Source organism: Chrysochloris asiatica, unplaced genomic scaffold (genome assembly GCF_000296735.1).
Source record: "Chrysochloris asiatica unplaced genomic scaffold, ChrAsi1.0 scaffold00102, whole genome shotgun sequence".
In the NCBI taxonomy this organism is placed as follows: Eukaryota; Metazoa; Chordata; class Mammalia; order Afrosoricida; family Chrysochloridae; genus Chrysochloris; species Chrysochloris asiatica.
Genome location: NW_006408620.1, coordinates 5,869,714 through 5,894,311, shown reverse-complemented (window position 1 = coordinate 5,894,311; position 24,598 = coordinate 5,869,714). Strand labels below are relative to the sequence as shown.

Here is a 24,598-nt window from a genome sequence, read left to right as displayed (position 1 = left end):
AAAAAGCAAAAGCTTTAAAAAACCATGCATCTGTTGGACCTGGAGGGGAGAAAACTTCTGGGAGGTAGGGAGGACTCCAGTCAGCCAAGGAGCTTACAAGGTGGGTGGGGAAGGGTGTGACAGAGTTCCTGGCCCTAGGTGGAGTTCCTTTTAGCCTGCTGTTAAGTGTCGTTGAGTTGGTTCTGACCCATAGCAACCCTGTATAGGGTTTCCAAGGAGCCATTGGTGAGCTTGAACTACCAACTTTGACGTTCAAACCGACTTTGCAGGTGTTGTTTATTTCCAGGGCAGTCAATCTGGAAGTGGTCCATGGAGGCTCTGGATGGAGTTGCTTTCAGTGTCTGTCAGGACCACAGGGCAGCTGGGGGCAGGGTGGATGGTTTTGAGGGTTTCTGCTGACTCATGCTGGCCTGGTGGCTCTGTGGGTTCTGAAGGTCTGGAGCCAAGCCCCCCTGAATACAGGCACCAAAGCAGCCCAGCTGACCCCCACCTCACACTAGCCTAGCTCCCAGACACAGGGCTCTGAACCTCTCAGAGAGCAGGGTCTATGCTGGGAATGTACAAGGGTGGGGGCTTGTTTCATCAGGGGAGCGTGGGAATCACACCTTTCCCATCACCTGTGAATCTTCTTTCCCAGGTCACTCTCTGTTGCCAAATCTGCCTATGAAAGTTCAAGATGGTTGAGCCTCGTCTTTCTTTTGAAGGTCGGGGGTTCCAGGATTTTCATCCATGTCTGTTCATGTGGTCTCCCGTATCTTTGTTGTAGCAGGTCTGTGTGATAGGTTTGCCTACTCTGCCATCTTGCTGGAAACCTCACATCATACATACATATCATTGCTTGGGTTTTTTTTTTTTGTTTTTTTTACCAAGAAAGGAAGTAAAGAAAGCCGTTTCTTCAACCAGCTTGCCAGAGGGAAATCCTATGCTGTTCACCCCTGAGTGATTTAGGTTAGAATTAATTATGGCTTTGGAGCCAGACTGCGGAGGTTCAAAGTCTGGCTGCTACACAAGTCCTTTAACTTTCCTGAGCCTTGCTTTTCTCACCTGTGAAATGGTGCAGTGTGATTATAATAATACTAGCTCCTGCCCAGAGCCTTGTCAGTGTGAGAGGAGGCAGGGCACAAACTCATTGGAGGCGGCACCGGTTGAGTGGCAGGTCCCCAACGGATACATGGGGCTTCCCACTGCTATAGGAAGTCAGTTGGTAGAGGTCTTCATGCCTGTTTGCCCATGGGTACATTGAGGCAGAAAGCTGCAAAGTCCAAGGCAAGAATCCTGGTTGGAGTACCTGGTACCCTGGACCCTGGGATGGCCTGTTCCCCAATTAAGCAAAACAAAGGTGTTGGAAAGGCACTCTGAAGAGTCATGGAAGGTGGGGCTCCCAGCACATGCTTTGGGGTGACAGTGAGGTGGAGGCACAGGTCCTGGGATGAGGTGTCCACTCACAAGCTTTTGAAACACCTACTCACGTCCTGCCCAGCACAGCACAGCCTCGTTTTCCTGAGCTCATCAGCCCCATACTCAGACCCAGTAGGTGCATTCAACTGCTGGCCCAAAGGTTGGGGGTTTGAGTCCACTCAGAGGTACTTTAGAAGACAGGCCGAGCTATCTCCTTCCAGAAACTCAGCTGTTGGAAGCTATGTATAGCATGGTTCTACTCCGACACACATGGGGTCACCGTGAGTGTGTGGTAAGTGCTCGTGGGGTCTGCAGTTCTGCATTTCCAACCTGTCGTCTGGCCCAGCCAATGCTGCCGGTCCAAGGACCACATTATGAGTAGCTGGGATTTGCATGTTGGTTTAGGTGGTGAGGGGCTGGCTACTGGTGTGCATGCATACAACCATACACACATACACACATCACACAGATGTACACACACCACTCACATACACACACCATGCATACAAAGAGATGATTTGGGGATAGGACATTTAACTAAATCAAATAACATTGTGGAAAAAAAAAAATTCTGCCCAAGAATGGTCTCAAAGAAGAACTGAGAATGATGGGTAATGAACCTTTGATTTGAACTGGGGACCACCCTGGGTACCCACACCCTGGGCCTGGCCACCCACTGTGCTCCTCAGTCCTCCAGTTCCCCCTCCTCTTCGCTCTCCACATACCCACCCCACATACACTGCTCGTTCCCACCAGGTGTTGGGAGGGATGGGGAGTGAGCCTAGTCAGCCTGGCCTTTTTAAGGAAATGCGTGTGGTCCCCTGCCACGAGCAAAGCCACCCACTAGGTTGTTCAGCCCCTAGGAGGAGGAAGGGGTGAATCCCTTAGGATAGGTTCCAAGAAGTGGGATTACTGCTTCAAAGGCAGGGCGCGGTGGAGGCGCCTGTAGTGGGGTTGAGCAGCCTTCCGGAATGGCCCAGGGAACTCCCTCCAATGCGCCACTTTCACCTCCCAGCCTGGCTGCTGCACCCATGCACCTTTTCCAGTGGTCTCTCTCCTTACCCAGTCCACCTGCTCCCTGCCCTGACTCTCATACCTCACCCCTTCAGGGACATCATCGCTGCCTCCCTCCCTCAGGCAGATGCTCAGAATGGAACAGGGAGCCAGGCCAGCACATGGCTCCCACCAGTCCATGCAGGGACCTAATGGGTGAACTGACTTGTTTGTGCCTACGCCCCATGCTATCCTGTTCCCGTCCACCTCATGCTCTGACTGATCACAGCACACCCTGAGTCAACCAGAATTACAGTGGGATCATAGGGTTCCCTCTTTTGCCACTTCCTAGAAGCTCAAGACTCCAGGCCAGGACTGTGAATCCATTTTATGGATGAAGAACCTGAGGCCTGAGCCATTATGAAGCAGCCTTTTCTGTCTATGGGGCAGGGGTCCACGACCACTGTGCAGGGCATGGGTAGTCTGCTTGGTGATCAGGTGTGACTCTGCCAACCAAAGGTCAGCAGGTGTGGAGGATGGAAGATGTGGGTGGGGGCAGAGAACGGACATGGGGTGTCTGCTGAAGGGGATCACCAGTGAGTCAGTGAGTGGGCTGGATCTCCTAGAGCACACCAGGGGCTGATCCAGTGACCGTGACGGTGGACTCACACACAACCGTGTGGATTGACGCAGGCCTCGACAGCGTTTTGCTGTATCATGTATAGGGTGGCCGTGAGTCAGAACTGACTCAAGAGCACCTCACAATAACAACACCCACCAGGGAAGGAGCCTTGGTTGTACTGTAAGTTAAGCATTGGGCTGCTAACAGAAAAGTCAGCAGTTCAAACCCAGCAGCCACGTCATGGGAGAAAGATGAGGCAGTCTGCTTCCGTAAAGATTTACAGCTTTGGAAACTCTCCAGGGGCAGTTTTCCTTTATCCTGTAGGGTCACTGTGAGTCCAGCTGGACATCACACCAGTGGGTTGGGTGGTTGGGTTTTTGACACACTAGGGGAAAGCCCTGGGTAGTGCAAACAGGTTGCACCAGCCAGTCCCCCAGAAGTCCACGGTTCAGATCTAGCAGGAGATGTGGGTACAGCGGCCTGAGCCGACTCACTGGCTCTGCAGGCCCTGTGGGGAATGAGGGCTCTGGGAACCTCCTGGGTCATGCTGGCTCTCAGCTCTGCTCAGACCCCAGTGACTTTGGACACAACACAGTCTCTCTCTGTGCCTCAGTTTTCTGTAAGACGAGAGCCTGTCTCACCTCTGATTGATGCCCGGTAAGTCTTAGGCATTATCTTCACTCAGGTCATAGCTTGAACTGAGCATGTTTAATGTGCCTGACGGATCAAGATAACCTCCAACTTCAAAAGGGGTTAAGTCCCTTACTGAAGGGCACTGAACCAGCAAGTGGTGGGGCCCCCACCCCCATCTCCCACTTTCAGAGCAGCTGGGGGAGCTTCCTGGTAGAAGGAAAGGCAAGAGTTGACCACTCTGGTGGGGGCGATTTTGCAAGGCGGAGAGGAGCAGGCAGAAAGGCATCAGGCAGGGGCCTGGCTGGAGCCCAGCCCAAGTCTGTGAACTTTAGTGCCATTGAGACTGAGGCAGTGAGGGGTCTGGAAAGTCCCTCTGGCGTTGGCCTTGGAATGGTTGTGCAAGCTCTTCTCCTTTCTGAGGCTGGTCTCTGTGAACCCCACCTGTGTGTGTGTGTGTGTGTGTGTGTGTAAGAGAGAGAGAGTGGGTAGGTGAGGTGGCACCCATAGAAGCAGCTCTGTTGTGTCTGTGGGGTGTTTCAAAGCCATCAGCTGGAATGGTGGGTGCGTTTGTGAGTGTGTGAGTGTTTCCATGGACTGGGACTGGGTGCCTCTGAGTTGGACATGCATGGCTGGAGCTAGGAACACCCATGAGTGGCCAGGAGACAGCCAGCGACTGAGAGTGACCACCTGTTCAGGGGCCTGGAAGACTTTGTGTCTGTGTGTGTGTCCACATGTGTTTGCATATAAAGATAATTCAAAGAATATTGCTACAAAATAATTGTTGTTGTTGTTGTTGTTATGTGCCGTGGAGTCGGTTCCGACTCATAGCAACCCTGCACAGGGTTTCCAAGGCTGTTAATCTTTACGGGAGCAGAACGCCTCATCTTTCTCCCGCGGAGCAGCTGGTAGTTTCGAACTGCTGACCTTGCGGTTTGCAGCCCGATTCGTAACTGCTACGCTACAAAATCATAGAAACCTTTATTAAACAAAAATACCAAAATGTGAAGCTATTGTTTGATGACCTTTCTTAAGGTGGTGTTTCCATGTCCCAGCCCTTCCCTAACTGCTAACTACAAGCTCAAAGGTTCAAACCCACCAGCCACTTCTTGGAAACCCTACACAGAGTCTCTATGAGTCAGAACCAACTTGACGGCACTTAACAACAAATCCTTCCTCAAAGAATTCTGTGCTCTTTGATTTACACATCAAAACAGAAGTTTTGACATCCTCAAGGAACTCAAATTGTGGTCCTTTTAAGTGTTCTTTGAGTTGGGGGGATGTAGGAAGTCTGACTGGGTAAGATTAAGGCTGTCGGTTGATGGGAAAGGTTCCTAATGCAATTCTCATAGGACAGCTTTTGCTGCTCTTGAAGAAGAAGTAAGTGCATTGTCATGATGGGGGAAAAAAATTCTCTGGTGCAGTTTTCCTAGCCTTCTTCTCACCAATGCAAAGGTCAAAGGTGAGAAGGGATGGGCAGATGTGTACAGTGGAAATAGGAGCCACAGGGAAGACGCAGATGACAGTTGTTCTGTGGAGAGGATTGCAGTCATTGAGATGAAAAGAAGTGTACTACTTGTTGAATGTCAAACTGATGTGTTTGTCTGTAAACCTGCACTCAAGTTACGATAAAAATTTTTAATAAATACTAATAAATTAATTTTTTAAAATAAGATTGTTGTTGCTAAGTGCCATCGAGTCAATTCTGACTCATAGTGACCCTGTGTAGGGTTTCCAAGGAGCAGTTGGTAGATTTGAATCACTGACCTTGCTGTTAGCAGTTCAGTACTTATGGCTGTTGCTGTTGTTGTTGTTATGTGCTGTGGAGTTGGTTTCGACTCATGGCGACTCTGTACAGGGTTTCCGATGGTACCCCTTTGGAATTCCAAAAACGAAAAACATTGTAACTTTCTGAGCTGACCTCTCTGCATCCAATTAAACTGGCCCAGCAGATCCCCTCAAAAGGTTTAGACTGGACTTTGGTTTTCAAGGCCCCCTAAGGAGAGTTGTTGCTCTGGTAGCGTAGTGGTTACGAATCGTGCTGCGACCCTTATGGTCAGTGGTTCGAAACTACCAGCTGCTCCGCGGGAGAAAGATGAGGCTTTCTACTCCCGTAAAGATTTACACCCTCGGAAACCCTGAACAGGGTCGCTATGGGTCGGAACTGACTCCACGGCACTTAACAACAACAACAACAAAGAAGAGTTGTTGTTGTTGTTAGGTGATTATATAAAAGGAGCTCTGATAGTGTAGTGGTTACCAGTCGGGCTGCGAACCTCAAGGTCAGCAGTTCGAAACTACCAGCCATTCCACAAGAGAAAGATGAGGCTTTCTGCTCCCTTAAAGATTTGCAGCCTCGGAAACCTTGTGCAGTGTCACTATGGGTCGGAACTGACTCCACGGCACATAACAACAATACACATATATATACGGGGGGTAGGGGTGTGTACGAGTGAGTAAGGTGGGTGCCTTGCATTCCTGTGTGGTTTGCGTGTACATGTATGTGTGTCTGCCTGTGTGCACGTGAGTGCGTTTCACTTTCACATTCAGTGTTGCTCAGAGGCCCCGATTCCTATAAACTCATGCTCTGGTTCCCAGCACAGATTGCATAGCATCAGTACTGGGTCCTGTGGCTTTGCTTCCGCTACAGATTACGGACATGCAAATGAAAGCAGGACATCTGGTCTTAAACTGTGCTGTCTGTGGTGCAAGGTCAACGGCAGAAACTTGTGGAAAGCCACACACTGCCTGAGCTGGTCAGGACTGCTGGAGAATGTAGGTACATCCTGGAGACCCATCCTGGGGGTTACCAGCTGCCACCCGGCTGTCCAGCTGTGGGGTCCTGGGCCTCAGTTTCGTTTCCTGTCCTCCCTTGCAGGGGCACAGGGAACATGCAGTCCTCCTTGGTGGCAGATATGACTGTGAAGGACCTCTGGCTGCATGTGCTGTCTAATGAAGCCATTCTGCCAAGCCGTGGTATTGTCAGCATGGTTTTAGTGTCTCTTAAATTCCAGAAGCTAAACTCACACTTATTCTTTAATTCCATGATATTCCCAGGAAGGCTTCTTCTGGATGAAGAAATCAAGTCCCTTGAGGAACTTACTCAGGGCAGTGTGCAAACCCCGACAGGTCCTGGCTTTATAGGAGTCTGGGAGGCAGGTGTGGTTAAGTCGCCAACTCCATCCTGCAAACCCTCTGAGGCAGTATTCTTCTGGTGTTAGGAGTTTGAATCAACTGGATGGTAGTGAGTTTTAGCGGGTCATCAGGGCATTCTGAAACCAGCCTTCACTATTCACTATTGTCTCCATCTCTGATTCCTGCACCCCCTCCCCATCCCCCCTTCTTAAAACCAAGTCCCTGTTGGAAATGTTCACCACTGCTCGTCTTCTGCACCAGAACCAGGGCTTCACTAAAACTGAAGGTCAGATCACGCCTCTCTTTCTCAACATGCTGGAGAAGTCCCATGCCAGACTTTCTACAGAGACCCCCCTACCCCCAAACTCACCAACTACCTCTCCCCTTCTCTTACCACACCCTCCCATCCTGGCCTTGGTGCTTTAAACACACCCCAGGACCTTTGCATCAGCAGGCCCCTCTGTCCGGAACGCCCTTCCCAGGTCCTGTCATTGCGGCCTCTGATTAAGTGTTGCCAGCCAGCTTGGAGCCCTTTGCAGATAAGGATCCTCTCCATGCCCCTCCCAGCCGCTTTTCTTCACATGCATCACTCTGGCCGGAAATGGTCTGTTTATTATCCTGCCTGAACCACCAGACTATAAACTTCTTCAAATCCGTCCCTGGTCTTACTGTTCACCACTGCCACCCTCATAGTTGGCATTCCGTGAATACCTACCTGCCTGGGTGCTGAGTCTTTCTATAAAATGGCGCCAAACCAAAACTACCCCCAGGCTGGCGGTAGCCCCTCCCACCCCCACACATAGTAGAGGGGGCTCACCTGGCCAGCCTCATGGCCCCTTCCCTCATCAAGCTCCCAAAATCCCTGCCCTGGGCTCCGAGGTTGGCACTGCCCAGCCCCCCTGCAGCTGGTCCCCTCCTGCAGGTCCCCCAGGAGTGCCAGGGTTCATGCAAATTCTGTCGCTTGGCCCCACAGCTGTGGTACCCTTAATACAGGCTTTTCAAAGCATCCCAAACTGCCTCACACTTCCTTGGTTCCCAGCTGGGCTCACTCAAGGGAAGGGAGGTTTGATCTCTTCAGAGGTGAGGGTCTGGGCTTGGGGGGTGGGGGGTGGGGGAGCTGGATGTGGGAGGGCGTCTCTGTGAACCTATAATGAGGGCCATACCTCTCCCTCCCCCCCAAAAAAGAACCAAAAAACAACCCACCTCAGTCCCAGGACAGATGGGAAACTATTCCTTATTAGTAGGCAATTGGAGCTTTCTGGCTTGGGGAAACTGCTTTAAGACTCCTGGGACCATCTTGTCCATCCCCTTGCCTAAACTCACCCCAAACCCACACACAAAAATGCCCCCTGCTGCCCTCAGACCATTTCAACGTCTCATGTCCCCCACTCACCATCCTTCCCCGTTAGATAAGTATTCACATTGACCATCTTGCTGACATCCTTTCTGTGCAGTGGTACTCTGGGAGGCTCCTGGTCTAGGTTCTCCAGTGTTGCTATGACACAAACACCACAGATGGGGGCACCAACACACAAATGTATTCTGTGACTGGAAGTTGGAAGTACCCTCTCTCTGTTGGCTCTGGAGGAAGGGTCTTGTCTCTTCTGCTGTTCCTGATTCCTTGGGGATCTCCAGGTGTCTCGGCATCAGCCTTCTCTGGGTCTTGGAGGTCTTCAACACAGGGACCCAGGACCAAAGGACTGGTTCCTCTCCCAGCACTTCTTTCTTGGTAGTAAACTTCTCTTTCCCTTCTTACCTCCTGTAAGAGAAAACATATGACTGCGCAAGGATGTGACTGAAGAGAAACCTCACACTAACCCTGCCTCAGTGATGTGTAGAGATGAAAATTCATAACACAACCTCAAATGGAGGGTGCTTACATCCAATCACAAAATGTAGGACACACAACAGCAGAAATCTTGGCCTAGGCAAGTGGACACCTGTTTTGGAAGGACACAGTTCAACCCCTGATAGTCAGTGTCTGTTTTCTAGAATAGTTCCATTTTCACAGAATTGCGGTCATTTTGAGAAAGGGGCATGGAGAAGGGGTGGTTTCCTTATAGGAAATTAGCCCAGGTTTCTTTCTTCATCCCTGGAAGAATATTCTCCTAAATTCAGTCACCACCCTTCCTGGGAAACAGAATTCTCAACAAGACTTCCTGTCCCCATTTTCGGTTTGTGTTCTTTGAAGTTATACCTCGCTGAGCTGAAGTTCTCTCTGACAGAGGAGAAACAGTTGGCCAGAACTCTTGGGATGACCTGGCACTTTTGGGGTGGTGAGTGGTTAACCCATTTCCTCTCTCACAGTTGTCCAGTGGGGAAAGATTCAACTTCTTACTGCCTGTGTGTGCTTAGGCAAGTCACTTAACCTCTCTTAGGCCTGAGTTTCTTGGGGCGACTGTGGGACACAGTTATCTCCAGGCACTTTTTTCAACTTTTTGAACCAATTTTGGTTCAATTGCAGTGAAATTCACAAGCAACGTAAAATGAACCATTTAAAAGTCAATAGTGCTGAATGGTATTTAGTCCATTCTCCATTGTTGTTACTGTTGTTGTTAGGTGCCATCCAGTCAGTACTGACTCATAGCGACACTATACACAACAGAACGAAACACTGCCCAGTCCTGGGCCAACCTCACAATTGTTGCCACACATGAGCTTATCGATGCTGCCACTTTACCAATCCATCTCGCTGGGGGTCTTCCTCTTTTTCTGTGACTCTCCAACTTACCAAACATGATACCCTTCTCCAGTGACTGGTCCCTCCTGACAATATGTCTGAAGTATGAGAGACAAGTTTTGGCATTCTGGCCTCCAAGGAGCACTCTGGCTGCACTTCTTCCAACACAGATCTGTTGGTTCTTTTGGCAGCCCATGGCCCTTTCAATATTCTCCTCCAACACCATAACTCAAAAACATCAATTCTTCTATGGTCTTCCTTATTCACTGTCCAGCTTTCGCATGCATATGAGGTTCTTGAAAATACCATGGCAGTCAGTTTGTCGTACTGTGGTAGCTTGTGAGTTGCTGTCATTCTGGAAGCTATGCCACGGGTATTTTAAATATTATCAGGGTCACCCTTGGTGATGAGACGAAGATGAACTTCCAGATGAAGACAGACTAGGAAGAAGGAATATTTAGTCACTGAAAACCTTATGAATAGCAGAGAAACCATTCTCCATATTTCCTGCTAAGATGATTTCGTCAACCGTCCCCTTCCAAACGAGGTCCTGTACCCACCAAGCAAGCACTCACTCCCTCTCCTTCCCGCACCCCGAGTACTTATTTAAATTGTGGTAAAAGTAGATGTAACAACCAGACCCACTGCCAGTCAGTTCTTTAACTGCGACTCCAGAAGACAGAGTAGAACTTCTCCACTATGTTTCGGAGGCTGTAAATCTTTACGGAAGCAGACTGTCTCATCTTTCTCCCAGCGAGCAGCTGGTAGGTTCAAACTGCCAATCTTCTGGTTAGCAACCCCCCACACTAAACCAGTTGCACCACCAGGCTCCTACATATAACCGAGCATGTACCATGTCTACATTTGTTGCATACACAGTCCAGTGACACCGATTACCTTCATTACATTATGCAACAGCACTACTATGTTTCCAGATGATTCCACCGACATTAACAGAAGGACATCATGTTTAGCCAAGTGGAAAATCAGTGAAAAAGAGGAAGACTCCCAACAAGATGGATGGACATAGTGGCAGCAGCAATGGGCTCAAGCTTAATGATAGTGAGGTTGGCACCGGATCAGGCAGTGTTTCGTTCTGTTGTGCACGGGGTCGCTATGGGTTGGAGTCAACTCAACAGCAGCTGCCAGTGACAATATTAACAGCAACTTGGTACCCCTGAAGCTAAGGCTCCCCCTTCCTCATCACATCCCCTTCCCGCATTTCTGGTCCTGCCAATGTGCTTTTGAAGCGTTGGCTCAGACTGCTGAGCCTTCTTGCGCCTCCTGGCTGAGCCCCCTGAAGAGGAAGTGATATTTTCTGGTTGGACTGCAGCCCAAGATAACAGGCTGCACTTTGTTTGGAAGTCTCTAGCCTGGGGCTGTGAATTTGCTGTGGTTGTTGTGTGTGTTCACACATGTGTATGGGAGCAGGTGTATATACACTCATAGATCATTCTGTGAATTTAACACAGATGTATTGGTGCCCTTATTATATGCCGTGGAGATGATTCCAATTCACAGCGATCCTATGTTGTAGCTAAGTGCCGTCGAGTTGATTCCAACCCATAGCGACCCTGTATATGTTTCCAAGGAGCAGCTGGTGGGCTTGAATCACCAACCCTGCAGTTCAAACAACTTTGCAGTCTGACGCATTAGCCCACAGCACCACACCAGTAAAACTCCCCCAAAAGGTTTCTTTCCAAGACTGCTCTGGACTGCTAACCACAGGTCAGCGGTTCCAACCCACCAGCTGCTCCACAGCAGAAAGATGAGGCTTTCTGCTCCCATAAAGATTTGCAGCCTTTACTATGAATCTGAATCGACTCAGAGGCACTTAGCAACCACAACAGCAATCTTTTAAGCAGATTGCCACATCTTTCGCCCGGGGATCAGCTCGTGAATTCAACCTTGCAGCAGCTGAGCGCATGAAGCACCGTGGCTCTTTTTCCCCACCCCAACCGCTGTGTCTTAGTTCTCTAGTGTTGCTATTGCAGAATACCAAAAGGGGGTGGCTTTAACAAACAAAATTTTATTTTCTCACAGTTTTGGAGGCTAGAAGTCCAAATTCAGAGTGTTGACTCTAGGGGAAGGCTTTCTCTCTCTGTGGGCTCTGGAGGAAAGCCCTGGTCTCTCCTGAGCTTCTGCTCCTAGATGGTCTTCATTCGGTTTTCACTTCTCTCTTCCCCCATTTCTGCTCCTTCAAACTCCCTTTGGATTCCTGGTGTGGCAATGTGGGTTAATGCATCAGACTGCAAAGTTATTTGAACTGCAAGGTTGGTGGTTCAAGCTCACCAGCTGCTCCTTGGAAACCCTATACAGGGTCACTGTGGGTCGGAACTGACTCAACGTCACTTAACAACAACAACAACAACAACAAACTCCTTTATGTTTTGGAAGAAATTTGACTCAGGAAGCACCCTCCACCAATTTTGTCTCATGAACTAACTGAAACAGCTCATTCCCAAATGGTGTGCATGCAGACCATCTGGAGGGATGAGGTTATTCCAATTGACAGTGCCTGGCCAGCAGTTTGTACCCAGTAAATGGTTACTCAGTACTGTTGTTGTAAAGTTCCACTGAGTCGCTTCTGACTCATAGTGACCCTGTAGAGGGTTTCCAACGAGCAGACGGTAAGCCTGAACCGCCGACCCTGCAGTTCAAACGGACTTTGTAGCCCAGTGCACTAACCCACAGTGCCACACCAGTACTCCACCACAGACAAAGAGGTTTTACAACACACGTTTTGGGGGATTCATTTCAATCCATTGTTGTTAAGTATTGTCGTTGATTCCGACTCCTAGCAACCCTGTAACATGCGGTGCCTATTACAAAACGGGTGGATGGCACATCTGGAGCTTGGGTGGGAGTGCATACATGGAGACCAAGAGAAGGAAAGGACTTCCGAGGTTCAGACTGGAGGCCTGGAAGCGACTGCCTTCACCCCAGTTTACTCCCTGTCGCTCCTGTGGCCTCCTGGTGCCATGGGAGAGGTTCCTGAGGGGTGGACTGCCTTCTGGTTAATGTCCCTGCTCTCTCATCATCCCAGGACCCTTGTTACTAGACAGCTTGGGGCTAAGTGTAAAGACCAGGATTCCCCCAGAGATGACTTCTAGACAGGCCCTGGGCAAGCCTTCCACTTCAAGCAAGCCTCCACTTCTTCACCTGCAAACAGGGTGAGGGCTGTTTTGGATACTCCCTCCAAAGCTCAGCACTGGACCTAGCTCAGTATGTCTTAGCTGCTGTATGAAAATCAAGCCCTGTATACCGCAGGGGATCCTGGCAAAAGAAAGTCTCCAAAGAAACAGCCCAGGCCTAAGGGTTGCCTGGTGTAAGCTTTGTGGATTTTACTGATGGGTAGCATCCAATGTTTAGGGGAGGACTCATGATCTGGGGTAGTAGGATCAGCAGTGGGCTGTGAACCACAAGGTCCGCACTTCAAATCGACAAGCAGTTCCTGGGAAATCCTATGCGGGGTCGCTATGGGTTAGCATTAGCTCAACGGCACTTAATGATAACAACATATGTTTAGGGAGCAGTCTCAGTTCTAGGAAGTGACCCAAAACATGTGTACAAACGTTTAGCTCTAAATAGGTTCACAGTGAAAAATTGGAAACAGCCTTAATGTCTAAGTATAGGCTATTGGTTAAATTTGTGATAGGACACACAGTATCGCTCAAGAGAAAGTTTACAAAGCAGTTGGTTCCAACTCACAGCCACCCTAAATAGGTTTTATTGTTTAAGTGCTGCTGAGTCAGTTCTGACCCATAATGACCCTGTATAGGGTTTCTCAGGAACAGCTGGTAAGCTTGAACCACTGACCTTGTGGTTCAAACGACTTTGCAGTCCAGCACATTAACCCACAGCGCCACACCAGGATTCCTGTATAGGATTTCTGAGGCTATAAATCTTTACAGGAGCAGAAAGTCTCATCTTTCTCCCTTGGAGCAGGAGTAGATTTGAATTGCTGACCTTGTGGTTAGCCCAGCTCACAATCCACTGTGCTTTCAGGGCTCCTTTATGGAGCAGTAGCTAAATGTTGAAAACAAGTACCCAGGTACACAGCGAGACCTGGAAGCCTAGACTCGCAGATATTCAAGAGTGGTTGACTCGGAGTGATTTTTACAATTTTCCTTCCACCTTCCTATTCTAAAAATTACTTTTTGAAAATTTCTAGAATGAATTCCTTTGTAGGAAGCCCTGGTGGCGCAGTGGGTAAGTGCTTGGCTGTTAACCGAAAGGTCTTCATTCGAACCCACAAGCCAACTCCTTGGAAGAAGGCCACAAGGCCGGCTTCCATTAAGATGAACAGTCTCGGAAAACCACAAAGAGCAGTTCTATTCTGCCCTATGATTTCTGGGGGTTGGAATCAACTCAGTGATAAATGGATTGTTTCTTTTGTGGAAACTACAGTAATGTTGTTAAGTGCTTTTGAGTTGGTTATGACTCATAGTGACCCTGTATAGGGTTTCCAAGGAGTGACTGGTGGGTTTGACTGGGGTCCAGGGTTTCTCCCATAAAATCACACCAGGACTCCAAATACAGTAATATGTTTCATTAACTTTGATTTCATGTTATTAAAATATTTACGAACCGGGCTGAGAACCTCACGGTCAGCAGTTCGAAACTACCAGCTGTTCCACGGGAGAAAGATGAAGCTTTCTGCTCCCGTAAAGATTACAGCCTCGGAAACCCTGTGCAGGGTCGCTATGGGTCGGAACAGACTCCACGGCACATCACAACAACAACATTAAATATTATCAAAATAGGAAATATTTTTTAAAGGTAAATAATAAAAGAAAGGGAAATTTTACTAGCCTTAATATCTGAGTGCATGGACTGTTCTTGAGCACTCTCAATAAATGTTAGTTTGTGGTGCAGTTAGACAGTATTTAACAATTGTTCGTTTCTTCTCAGCAAGCATTGCATGGAGAGTCCTGGTGTGGTGCTGCATTCAGCATACTGCACTGGATCTCAAGTTCGTTTGAACAGCAAGGTCAACAACCTCACCAGTCACTCCTCGGAAACCCTATACAGGGTCGCTATGAGTCGGAACCGACTTGACGGCACTTAACAACAATAAGAAGATACAGTTCTATATCAAAGGGAGGCGCTGTGCCGACAATATATCAAAAGATTAGATAAAATGCAATATAATTAAATGTAAACTAAAATTAAATAGGAGTCCTGGTATGGCGCTGTGGGATAATGCACTGGACTGCAAAGTTGTTTTGAACCACAAGGTTGGCAGTTGAAACTCACCTGCCTTATGAGTTGGAGCTCACGGGATGGCATATAATAACAGCATTGAGTAACCGTTTATTGGGTTAGAAGTGTTGGCAAGACACTGTCAAATGGCATAACCCCATCCCTCCAGATGATCTGCAAGCACACCAAATTTTGAAAAATGTTGTAAGGGTGTTTTTGCCTCCTGCGTTTATTTATTCTCTATTAACTCATTGCTTTCACTCATTCCTAACTTGGAGGCGTGTGTTTATTTTAAGTACGCATGCGTACTCCGGCCACCTTGCACCGAACCCCTGTGCCTGGAGGTCCCGCCTCCTGACGCTGACCATTGGCCGGCTCCGTCAGCACGCTCCTGATTGGCGGCCGCGGGCTGAGAGTGGTCGTCCATCACCATTGGCGGGAAGGCGGAAGCCGTGTTGAATGGCGGCGGGCTCGCAGTCGTCAGCTTGTAGCGCAGAGTCAGTGAGGCTGCCGCGGACGCCGCCGCTGAAGGTGCTGGCGGAGCAACTGCGGCGTGACGCGAAAGGCGTCCCGGGCGCGTGGCGGCTGTGGCGGGCAGGCCGCGGGCCGCTGGAGCTGGCAACCGTATGGATGCAGGGCACGGTGGTGGAGGCGGGCAGCGGCGAGGCGCGGCTGCGGGACCCGAGCGGGGCTTTCACGGTGCGCGGCCTGGAGCGGGTGCCGCGCGGGCGGCCCTGCCTGGTCCCAGGTAACGGGGCGCTCCCCACCCCCAGACTTTGCTCTTGCCTTCTCCGCCCATATGGTGCCCAGCCCTCTGCAGCCGGTCGGCATTTGTAACCAGCTCCTCCCACCGGTGATTTCTCCCGGGAGGATTTGTCAAAAGCTTACCTAGAACCTACGTTCATTCTAAACGTCCAGCTCGAGCTCCCGTCCCCGGGATCCCCCCCGAAGCCCCTCTCCCTCCTGCATGGTCACTAGTACAGCTCTGTTTGAGGTTCCCAGCCCGCCTGTCCATACCCACGGGCTGGGTGTTAACTCAGAGTCTGCAGGGCTGGATGGACCGATTATTTACCATTCTACCCAGCGCTGTCCACTCTGCTGTCTGCAGACAACACTTTGAGAACTGCCCGGCCATAGTCCATGCTGTATCCCCAGTACTTGACCATCAGGTGCCCTGGGAAAACAGCCTCCCTCAGAGTGACAGTCCCAGGGATGTTGGCCGGGGACCTGCTGTGTTGCCCCCCAAACGGCAGCTGTAGAGAACCAGGTGGACACAGGCCAGGGGCACGCCTTCCAGAGAAGCCCTGGAAGGTACAGGGTGTTGAGGTGATTAGTCAGAAAGGTTCCTGGGGATTCTGGGGTCTCAGTTGAAGAGGTGGAAAGATGGGTGGGCCGCCATGGCAGGCGGGGAGCGAGCTTCCTTCCAGATAGTCTGGAATTCAGATTGGAGTGGGTGGTCTGGTAGGGCGTCTCGGAATTCACACAGACCTGGTTGAGTTCTTGACTCTGCCCCTTCCCAGCTGAGCTGTTTTTAGAACTTTATTAACCTTTCTGGACTGGATTCCTTCTAGTAAAAGGGCCTAGTAATCCTTGCCTGGAGTCCTGGTGTGGTGTTATAGGATAAGTCCTGGACTACAGGGTTGCTTACACTGCCAGCTTGGCATCTCAGACCCACCAGCCGCTCTTGGGAAAGCCATGCAGGGTAACTGTGAATTGGAACTGACTCAATGACACTTAGGACAATAATCCTTGCCTAGTGTGCAAACTAAGAAAATAAGTGGGAATGGAATAAAGTAGAAATGAGTTAAAAATGGCCTTAGTACAGTGCCTGAGTCCCAATGAGGATTAAAAACTTGTGACTTGTTATATACTCCAAAATGCTCCCCTTCTCCCACCCACTCCCTGCCTCATCTTCTCATTTGCCTCTTTTCTGCCTTCTACCCCAGTACAAAGGAGCTCTGGTAGCGTAGTGGTTATGAATCGGGCTGCGAACCTTAAGGTCAGCGGTTCGAAACTACCAGCCGCTCCATGGGAGAAAGATGAGGCTTTCTACTCCCGTAAGGATTTACACCCTCGGAAATCCTGTACAGGGTCGCTATGGGTCGGAACTGACTCGACGGCACTTAACAACAACAACAACCCCAGTACAAGTGGGACATGATGGGGTGACCGGCCACCTCTTTTCCCATGACCCACATGTTTAAAAGGGTTTTAATATTTTTAAGTTGTTGAAAAACACAAAGAATAGTTTTGATTGAATTCAGAAATCAGTGTCCAAAGTGATTTGTGTTACAACATACCTGTTTTACATTGTCTAGTGCTGCTGCATGTTTTATAGCAGCCCGCAAAGCCTTAAGTATTTACGGTGTGGTCCCTCAAGAGACGAAGTGTGCTGACCCACTTGCTCTTTGTTCTTTGTGTCCTTCCTGGCTCCCAGGCTGAGTTCCTGAAGGCAGGAGGCCGTCTGGGGCCTGGAAAGGTTGTTGTTAAGTGTCATCAAGTTTGTTCTGATCCAGAGCAACCCTGTGCAGGGTTTCTGAGAAGCGGCTGGTGAGCTTGAACCACCAACCTTGTGGTTCAAACAAACTGGCTGTGAATTAATGTGATCTACCCACTGGTCTTGATGTGGCGCTGTGGGTTAATGCGCCAGACTGCGAAGTCATTTGAACTGCAGGGTTGGCGGTTCAAGCTCACCAACTGCTCCTCGGAAACCCTATATAGAGTTGCTATGGGTCGGAATCGACTCGACAGCACTTAACAACAACAATCCACTGGTCCTGGTGTGCTGTGGGCTAATGCGTCAGACTGCAAAGTCATTTGAATTGCAAGGTCGATGGTTCAAGCTCACCAGCTGCTCCTTGGAAACCCTTTGCAGGGCACCTTAACAACAACAATCCACTGGATGTTGTACCTGGGAACTCAGCCAGTGAGTTCATTCCTGTGTATTCACATTTCAATTAGCAAAACTGACTTGCTTCTTTAGAGGGGATCCTGCCCAGAAAGTCAGCAGGCCACAAAAAGTAGGGCATAAGCACAGGGTACCATGGGCGCAGGGGAGAGACAACTGAGGCAGCCTTGAGGGGGTCAGGGAAGGCTTCCTGGGAGAGGGAGACCTGAAGAGGCATTGGAGTCTGTAGACTGACTGGGGAATGAGGGGTCCTGGGAGGTGGGACAGTGGGTCCCCCGTGTGAGTGTGCAGTGGCAAGAGATTGGCCAGGTCCATGGAACCCCATGTGCAAAGGCTTGTAGACACCAGAAAGCCCAGTGTCTTTGGGGAGCCTGGAGTAGAGTGTGGGGCAGTTTCCCCAGCTGTCTGGGGCTGTCTGGACCTGCCAGTCCTAGTAGTCTTCAGCGTCTGCCGAAGCTCCTCTGCACTTTCTCTGGCACAGCAGCATTTGGTCTCCAGATCCCTCACGTGCTGAGGATGCAGAGCCAAGTCAGATGCCCCTGTTCTCGAGTTGCTCCAGTTTGCAGGGGAGCCAGGAGACAAATCAGTCTCTCCAGTGCACTGCGGTCAGCCAGGTGCCCGAGGCATGGCTGTGAAGAGGGATAAAGTGGTAGTTGGAGGTTTGTGATACAGTTGAACAAGAGAGTGTGAAGTCTAGACCAGAGAAAGTGGGCGGAAGAAAAAAAGGTGACCTGGTGGAGAGATGATGGTTTGGTAGGAAGGCAGGTAGAATTAACCCTATATAGGGTTGCTATGATTCGGAACCGCCTTGATGGCATGTTACAAGTAACCAGCTCTGGTGGTTGGCTGCTAACTGCAGAGTTGATGGTTCAGACCCACCAGCCACTCCATGGGAGAAAGATTGACAATTTCAGAAACCCTAAGGACTCTACTCTGTCCTGTAGGGTCAATGTGAGTTGGAATAGATGGCAGTGGGTTTCAGTAACTAGCTCTGGGTTTCTGTGTGTTTGTGTGTGTGTGTATGTGTGTGTGGTGCAGTGGTTAGCATGCTTAGCTACTAGCTGCTAATTAAAAGGTTGATGTTGAAGTCTATCCAGAAGCTCCTTAAAATAAAAGGCCTGGTGATTTACTTCTGAAAAAGCAGCTATTGAAAACTTGCAGTGCAGTGACTGACTTAATATGGCTCTTCTAGCCATCGTCTTTGTGATTCCCACACCATGATTGGGTGGGGCTATGCAAATAAGGTGCTTGTGACCCACCAAGGAGATTGGACCGCTTGTTACTAATGCAAACAAGGTGTATGGACTCTGACGGTTAATATTACGCATCAACCTGGCTAGGCTGTGATTTTCAGTGGGTTGGCAGTTATGTAATGATGTAATTGTCCTTCATTTTATGAGCTAATTATTTTTCGTTTTGTGATCTGTTGCAAATCCTAGACTCTATACCTGTGGCTCTGGGCCTCCCTGGCAGTGAGCTGTCCATTATGTTAATGAGGCAGGATTAGGGTGGGATGTATCTTGAGTCACCACCTTAGTAGCTGGTGTGATTCAAGTCTCCACGCTCAGTATCCTTGTTTAAGTCAGGGGATTTACTCAAGTAAGGGGAGTTCCCTTGAGGGTATGGTCTGTGTCTAATGTATATGAATGTTCTGGCAAAGTTCTCTCTCTGGCTCTGCATCCTTGAGCCAGCAGCCTACCGTCTGTCTGACGTGCAGATTGGGTTTTTCAGCTCCAAAGTGTTGTGAGTCAGGGGAAGCCTCCAGCCTCTGCCTGACCAATAGACTTGGGACTTGCCAGCCTTCACAGTCACATGAGCCATTTCTTTGTCTGCTTGTGAGTTCTGTGAAATGTTGCAGTAAGCTTGTTGTTAAGTGCAGTCAAGTTGGTTCCATTCCATAGTGACCCTGTAGAGGGTTTCCAAGGAGCTGCTGGTGAGCTTGAACCACTGACCTTGAGGGAGAATGCGAGGGCACAAGGAGGAGTTGGGTAGAGTAGTTGGTGGGGTGGTCCAGCAGTTTGAAAAAGTTGGAGATTTGGGACCTTTAACCTGTACCTCATAGGAACAGCTTTGTACTGGCCGTTGGAAAAGAGCTTCGTTTATGTCCCTGTGGACCACAGTTCTATTCTGACACACGTGGGTTCAACGTCATCCGAGTTATCAGTCCAGTTAACTGCCGTAGGAGCCGGTGTGTCTAAACTTGTAGGAAAGAGACACCAACAGAAGTCTGTGAACCCAGCTAACTCTGGTCAGGGCCTGCGGTTGTTAACCTTCTGGTGAGGATCATACGTTTTGTGAAATCTCTATGGAGATTGACACTTGAGGGCTCATGGATTTGTAGAATGAAGCTCAGTCACGGAGAGACCGGACATGACCTGCTCAGGCAGTGTGGTGACCTGGGTTCAGAGCAATCTGAAGCCATCCTGCCAGGGGTTGAAAACCAGAGGGCTCAGGTATCAACCTGCCTGGCTTCCTTCTGCCAAAGAGCCTCAGGCCCTTGAGCAAGCCCAGCCCTGGTAGATGGAGAGAGAGTGATTACCCTGGCCTCCCAGGGGCACACAGTGGGGTCTGGCAGGGTGCCCACTCTTCTTGCAGTGTTTGGGGTTTTTAACACAATTGAGTTTTGTGTAGTTAAGATTGGCCAAGTTTTGCTTTCAAGGAGAGCCATTTCCCCAAGGGAATGGGGAGAAAGTTGTGGTTAATAAGTCATTAGGTCATTCCTATGACAGCCTGCCCTCTTGCTGATTGGCCTGCACATGCCCAGCCATTGGTCAGAGTATAGCCATAGTGGCAGGCCTGGGTCTGTACACTTGAAGTGGACATTGCTGGGGAGGAGGTGGAGAACGCTGCTGCTTGCCCAGCTCTTGACAGCATTGAGAGAAAATTGGACATGCTTTGGGGCTGTCGGGGGTGTCTTTGTAGAAAGAGAGTATGTCTTTTATAGAGACCAGTCACATACACTGACATGGAGCGAGAAACGAGATTTAGAGAGAAGCCTTGCTTTTCTGCCCCTGCCATAGAGTAACACATCTAGTTCTAAGGTACGCTCCGATGTCAGGGCTCACCATTCCGAGGGTGTCGTTAACTTTGTGCCAGAGGGCACCTTGCTGAGATTTTGTTTAACATTCTAAAACCAGAGAAGATATGCGTAGCATCTTGTAAGTTAGATGTTTGACTTACTGTGTAAATAAATGTATGTGTACGTGATCTATATTTAGGAGAAATACTAACTGCAAGGTTGGCAGGTCAAGTCAACACTCCTCGGGAGACAGATGAAGCTGTCTGCTCCTGGGATTTACAGCCTCAGAAACCGTATGCAGGCTCGCTGTGAGTCAAGATTGACTCAGTGGTGGTGAGTTTGGTTTAGTTCTGAGTTGGTTGGTGCTTTGATCTCCCCAGCAGCTCCGTGGAAGGAAGACATGGTAATCTGCTTCCACGTAGCTCACAACCAAAGAGACTTCCAGCAAGATGGCGGACTAGGCAGGCCCACTACACAGACCCTCGGCAACAAAACTATGAGAGACCAAGTGAAATAGACACAGATGAGCTTCCTGGAACCCTGAACTTCAGAGGAGTGGACTGAGTGCTTGCTGGGAAGAGAGGCTGAGCAGGGACCGCGGGAGAGGGAGGACTGACTGGGGAACAGACGGCCAGATGCAGTGCAATCATCTTGAACTGTTGTGAGCATCTTTGGCGACAGAAGGTGGCCTGGTAGAGCGGATTCACACAGGCAACGGAAAGGTATGATTCCTCCATTTTCCCCATGCTCCCCTGGTGACCAGAGATGTGGCCAGCTCCCACCCTCATCCACCCCCAGCACAGACCCTGTGCTCCGGGAGTTCGGAACCACGTGAGTGTGAGCCACATCAGTGTGAAGCAGGGACTGGCTGTGCTACTTTGGTGCCTGTATTCAGGTGGGCTTGGCTCCAGACCTTCAGAACCCACAGAGCCACCAGGCCAGCATTCGTCTAGCAGAAACCCTCAAAACCATCCACCCTGCCCCCAGCTGCCCTGTGGTCCTGACAGACACTGAAACCAACTCCATCAAGAGCCTCCATGGACCACTTCCGGATTGACTGCCCTGGACATAGATAATATCTGAGCTGATAGAACTCCACTGTCGTATCCTTCCTTCACCCTCCTTGTGAGCTCCTTGGCTGGCAGGACTCCCCTCCCAGCCCACCCCCAGAGTTTTCCAACAACTGCACTGGTATTTTTGGTTTTTGGTTTTTCCTTTCATTGTTTTGTTTTTTTCTTTTTCTCTTTTCATTCCTCGAATGCTATCCTTTCTACTTTTGCCTTTCTTTTTCTTTCTTTTCTTCAGTTTCTTATTTTCCCTCTTCTCTTTTTCCTTTTGATCTCTACTATTCTCTATTCTTTGTCTTTCCATCTTTCCTCTCTTTTTTACATGTGATTTTTTTATTTAGTACTTTTATTTTCTCTTCTGTAGTTCCATTTTCCTCTTCCACTTTTCTCTTTTGAGTTATTAGATTCTTTTTTCCTGGTTGCTGCCTGTTTTATTTCTTTTACCTCCCTTATTATTTTCTCTTTTCGCGATTATTTGCTTTATTCTGTTTTGTTTTCTTGTGTGTGTGTGTCCAGAGGTTGGGTGGGGGTAGGATTTCTTCTCTTTCCCACCCAACAGAAGACTACAATTGTGCCCATACAGCCCAACCACAACTGTATCCTCTGCAACTCCATCCGCTGGGCAAGAGCCAACACCAGCTTCTATACCACCTGGTGAATGATAGCAGCCAACACCTGCCAACCACCCCCCCACCCCCCAAACTGAGTGCACATATGGAGAACAACGTACACGCTTCATTTCTCTAACTACACCCACTGGAGACAGTTGGTGAGAGCCTAAGAACTCATCAACATACACTCATCAGTTAAATACAAATACAACACTACCACACTGCCCTGGAGACAACAGAAAATTTTAGCTCACATAAAGAAGCAAGAGAGAATGGCTCAAATGACCAAGGTGCAGAGCCAGAAAATCTTTCTGGGGAAGAAAAGGTAATGGAACTAACTGAAAAAGAATTCAAACCAAAGGTCGTTAGCCATTAGCGAGATGCAAATCAAAGTAACAGTGAAATATCATCTCACACCAGCAGTAGTAGCAAAGTTAGAACAAAACAAAAAACAACAAATGCTGGCAAGAATGTGGAGAGACTGGGACTCTCCTACTTTGCTGGTGAGAGTATAAAATGTTCTCCTACGTGGCTGGTGGGAGTGTAAAATGGTTCAACCATTCTGGAGAATGGCATTTTGTGTCCTCAGGAAATTGGAAATAGAAATACCTTCTAACCCAGCAATCCCTCTGTTGTTGTTGTTATGTGCCGTGGAATCGGTTCCAACTCATAGCAACCCTGTATAGGGTTTCCAAGGCTGTAAATCTTTATGGGAGCAGAAAGCCTCGTCTTTTTCCCTTGGAACCAGCTGGTAGTTTCGAACTGCTGACCTTGCAGTTCACAGCGCGATTGGTAACCACTATGCTATCAGAGCGCCTTAGGGTTTCCAAGAGTAGCTGGTGGGTTTTAACTTCAAGCCTTGCTGTTAGCAGTCCAGTGCTTACCCTACAGTGAAGTATTTAAAGTAAAACAAATCTACAATACTGAAAATAGGAACCAGAGCCATCAATTTATAATGAAGTCCACTACAATGCAGAAAGAGGGAATAGTGTAATTCAAAACTTTTAAATGGCGAGAAACTCAAGTAGATTTCAAGATAAAACACTGTTTTAAATGGGGGAAAATTAATAAATTACAGGGTAACTTAAAAAAAAAAACTGAATACACTTTCACATCCAAATTAAAAAGAAAAATCGGAAAGATTGAGTAAACATTAACACAACAGAAATGAAAATGAAAACACAAGCAAAATGAACTCAGCACAGAAAATTATGTGGAACATACGAACCAGCAGCACCACACAAAACACAGCAAAAGGACAGCAATCGTTCATACCTACTGATAATAACACTGGATGTAAATGGATTACATGTACCAGTCAAGAAACAGAATAGAAGACTAGGTAAGAAAATAGGACCCTACAATATGCTATATTCAAGAGTTATCAAAAAGATGGAGACAGCCTAAGTGCCTATCAACAAAAGAATGGTTAAGCAAACTATTACATCTATACCATGAAATACTATGCAAAGTTGAAGAATAACAATGAATCTATAGACCACCTCACAACATGGATGAACCTGGAGGGCATTGGTGCCATTGAATTGATTTGACTCATAGCTCATAGGGACTCTAGGGTTTCCAAGAAGCAACTAGAGGGTTGCACTGCTGATGTTGCAGTAGGCAGTCCAGTGGTGATCCTACAAGTGAAATTAGTTATCACAAAAGGACAAAACTGTTGTAAAAAGTTAAGAGGTTTTCTTGATAAAAGAAACATTCTATGATGGTTACAGGGGTGGGAGGTGGGGAAATCATTCATGGGCTAGAGGGTTGTTGTTAAGTGCCGTCGAGTCGGCATTAGAGGGTAGACACGTGGTGTTAAATGTGTGAGGGACGCAGGCAATATAGAACAAGAGGGAGGTTGGCGGAGGAAACATAAAGGTAGCAGGAGGCACAGAGGAGTGCAGAGTTAAAGTGAGTAGAGGTAAATACTGATGGTAACTGATGGTACATTGAGCAGACTGCAATCACTGGTATGAAGACGTTGAATGCTCTGAAAACCCTCACTAAATTCACAGTAAAAAGTTTTGTTTTTTTTTAATAGATCACAGCCAAGAAAACCCTATAGGGTGAGTTCTACCCAGTCACATGGGATAACTTGGAGTCAGAATCAACTCGACGGCACCCAACAATAACTATATATGTCTCACTGCCTTCACATTTAATGAGCAATATTTAAATTTCTCAATTGTTACCTCTGATAAATTTGGGCTCTCTGGACTGGGTGTGTTTACTCCGTCTCTCCTTTTCCTTCTCTTCTGTAATGTGGGGACATTGGTGGTGGTGGTGGTGTGCCATGAAGTCCATTCCGATTCATAGTGACCCTATAT

The 24,598-nt window shown here is 48.6% G+C and overlaps 1 protein-coding gene across 1 annotated transcript in view; it reads left to right on the top strand.

Annotated features, from left to right (window-relative positions):
* Positions 1 to 15,122: 15,122 nt before the first annotated feature.
* The window catches only part of RMI2 (RecQ mediated genome instability 2), a 10,301-nt gene continuing 825 nt past the window's right edge, over positions 15,123 to 24,598 (top strand). The window contains exon 1 of the mRNA XM_006867241.1: positions 15,123 to 15,411. Within this exon, the coding sequence (XP_006867303.1) occupies positions 15,123 to 15,411 (289 nt within the window). The remainder of the gene's footprint in view (positions 15,412 to 24,598) is intronic.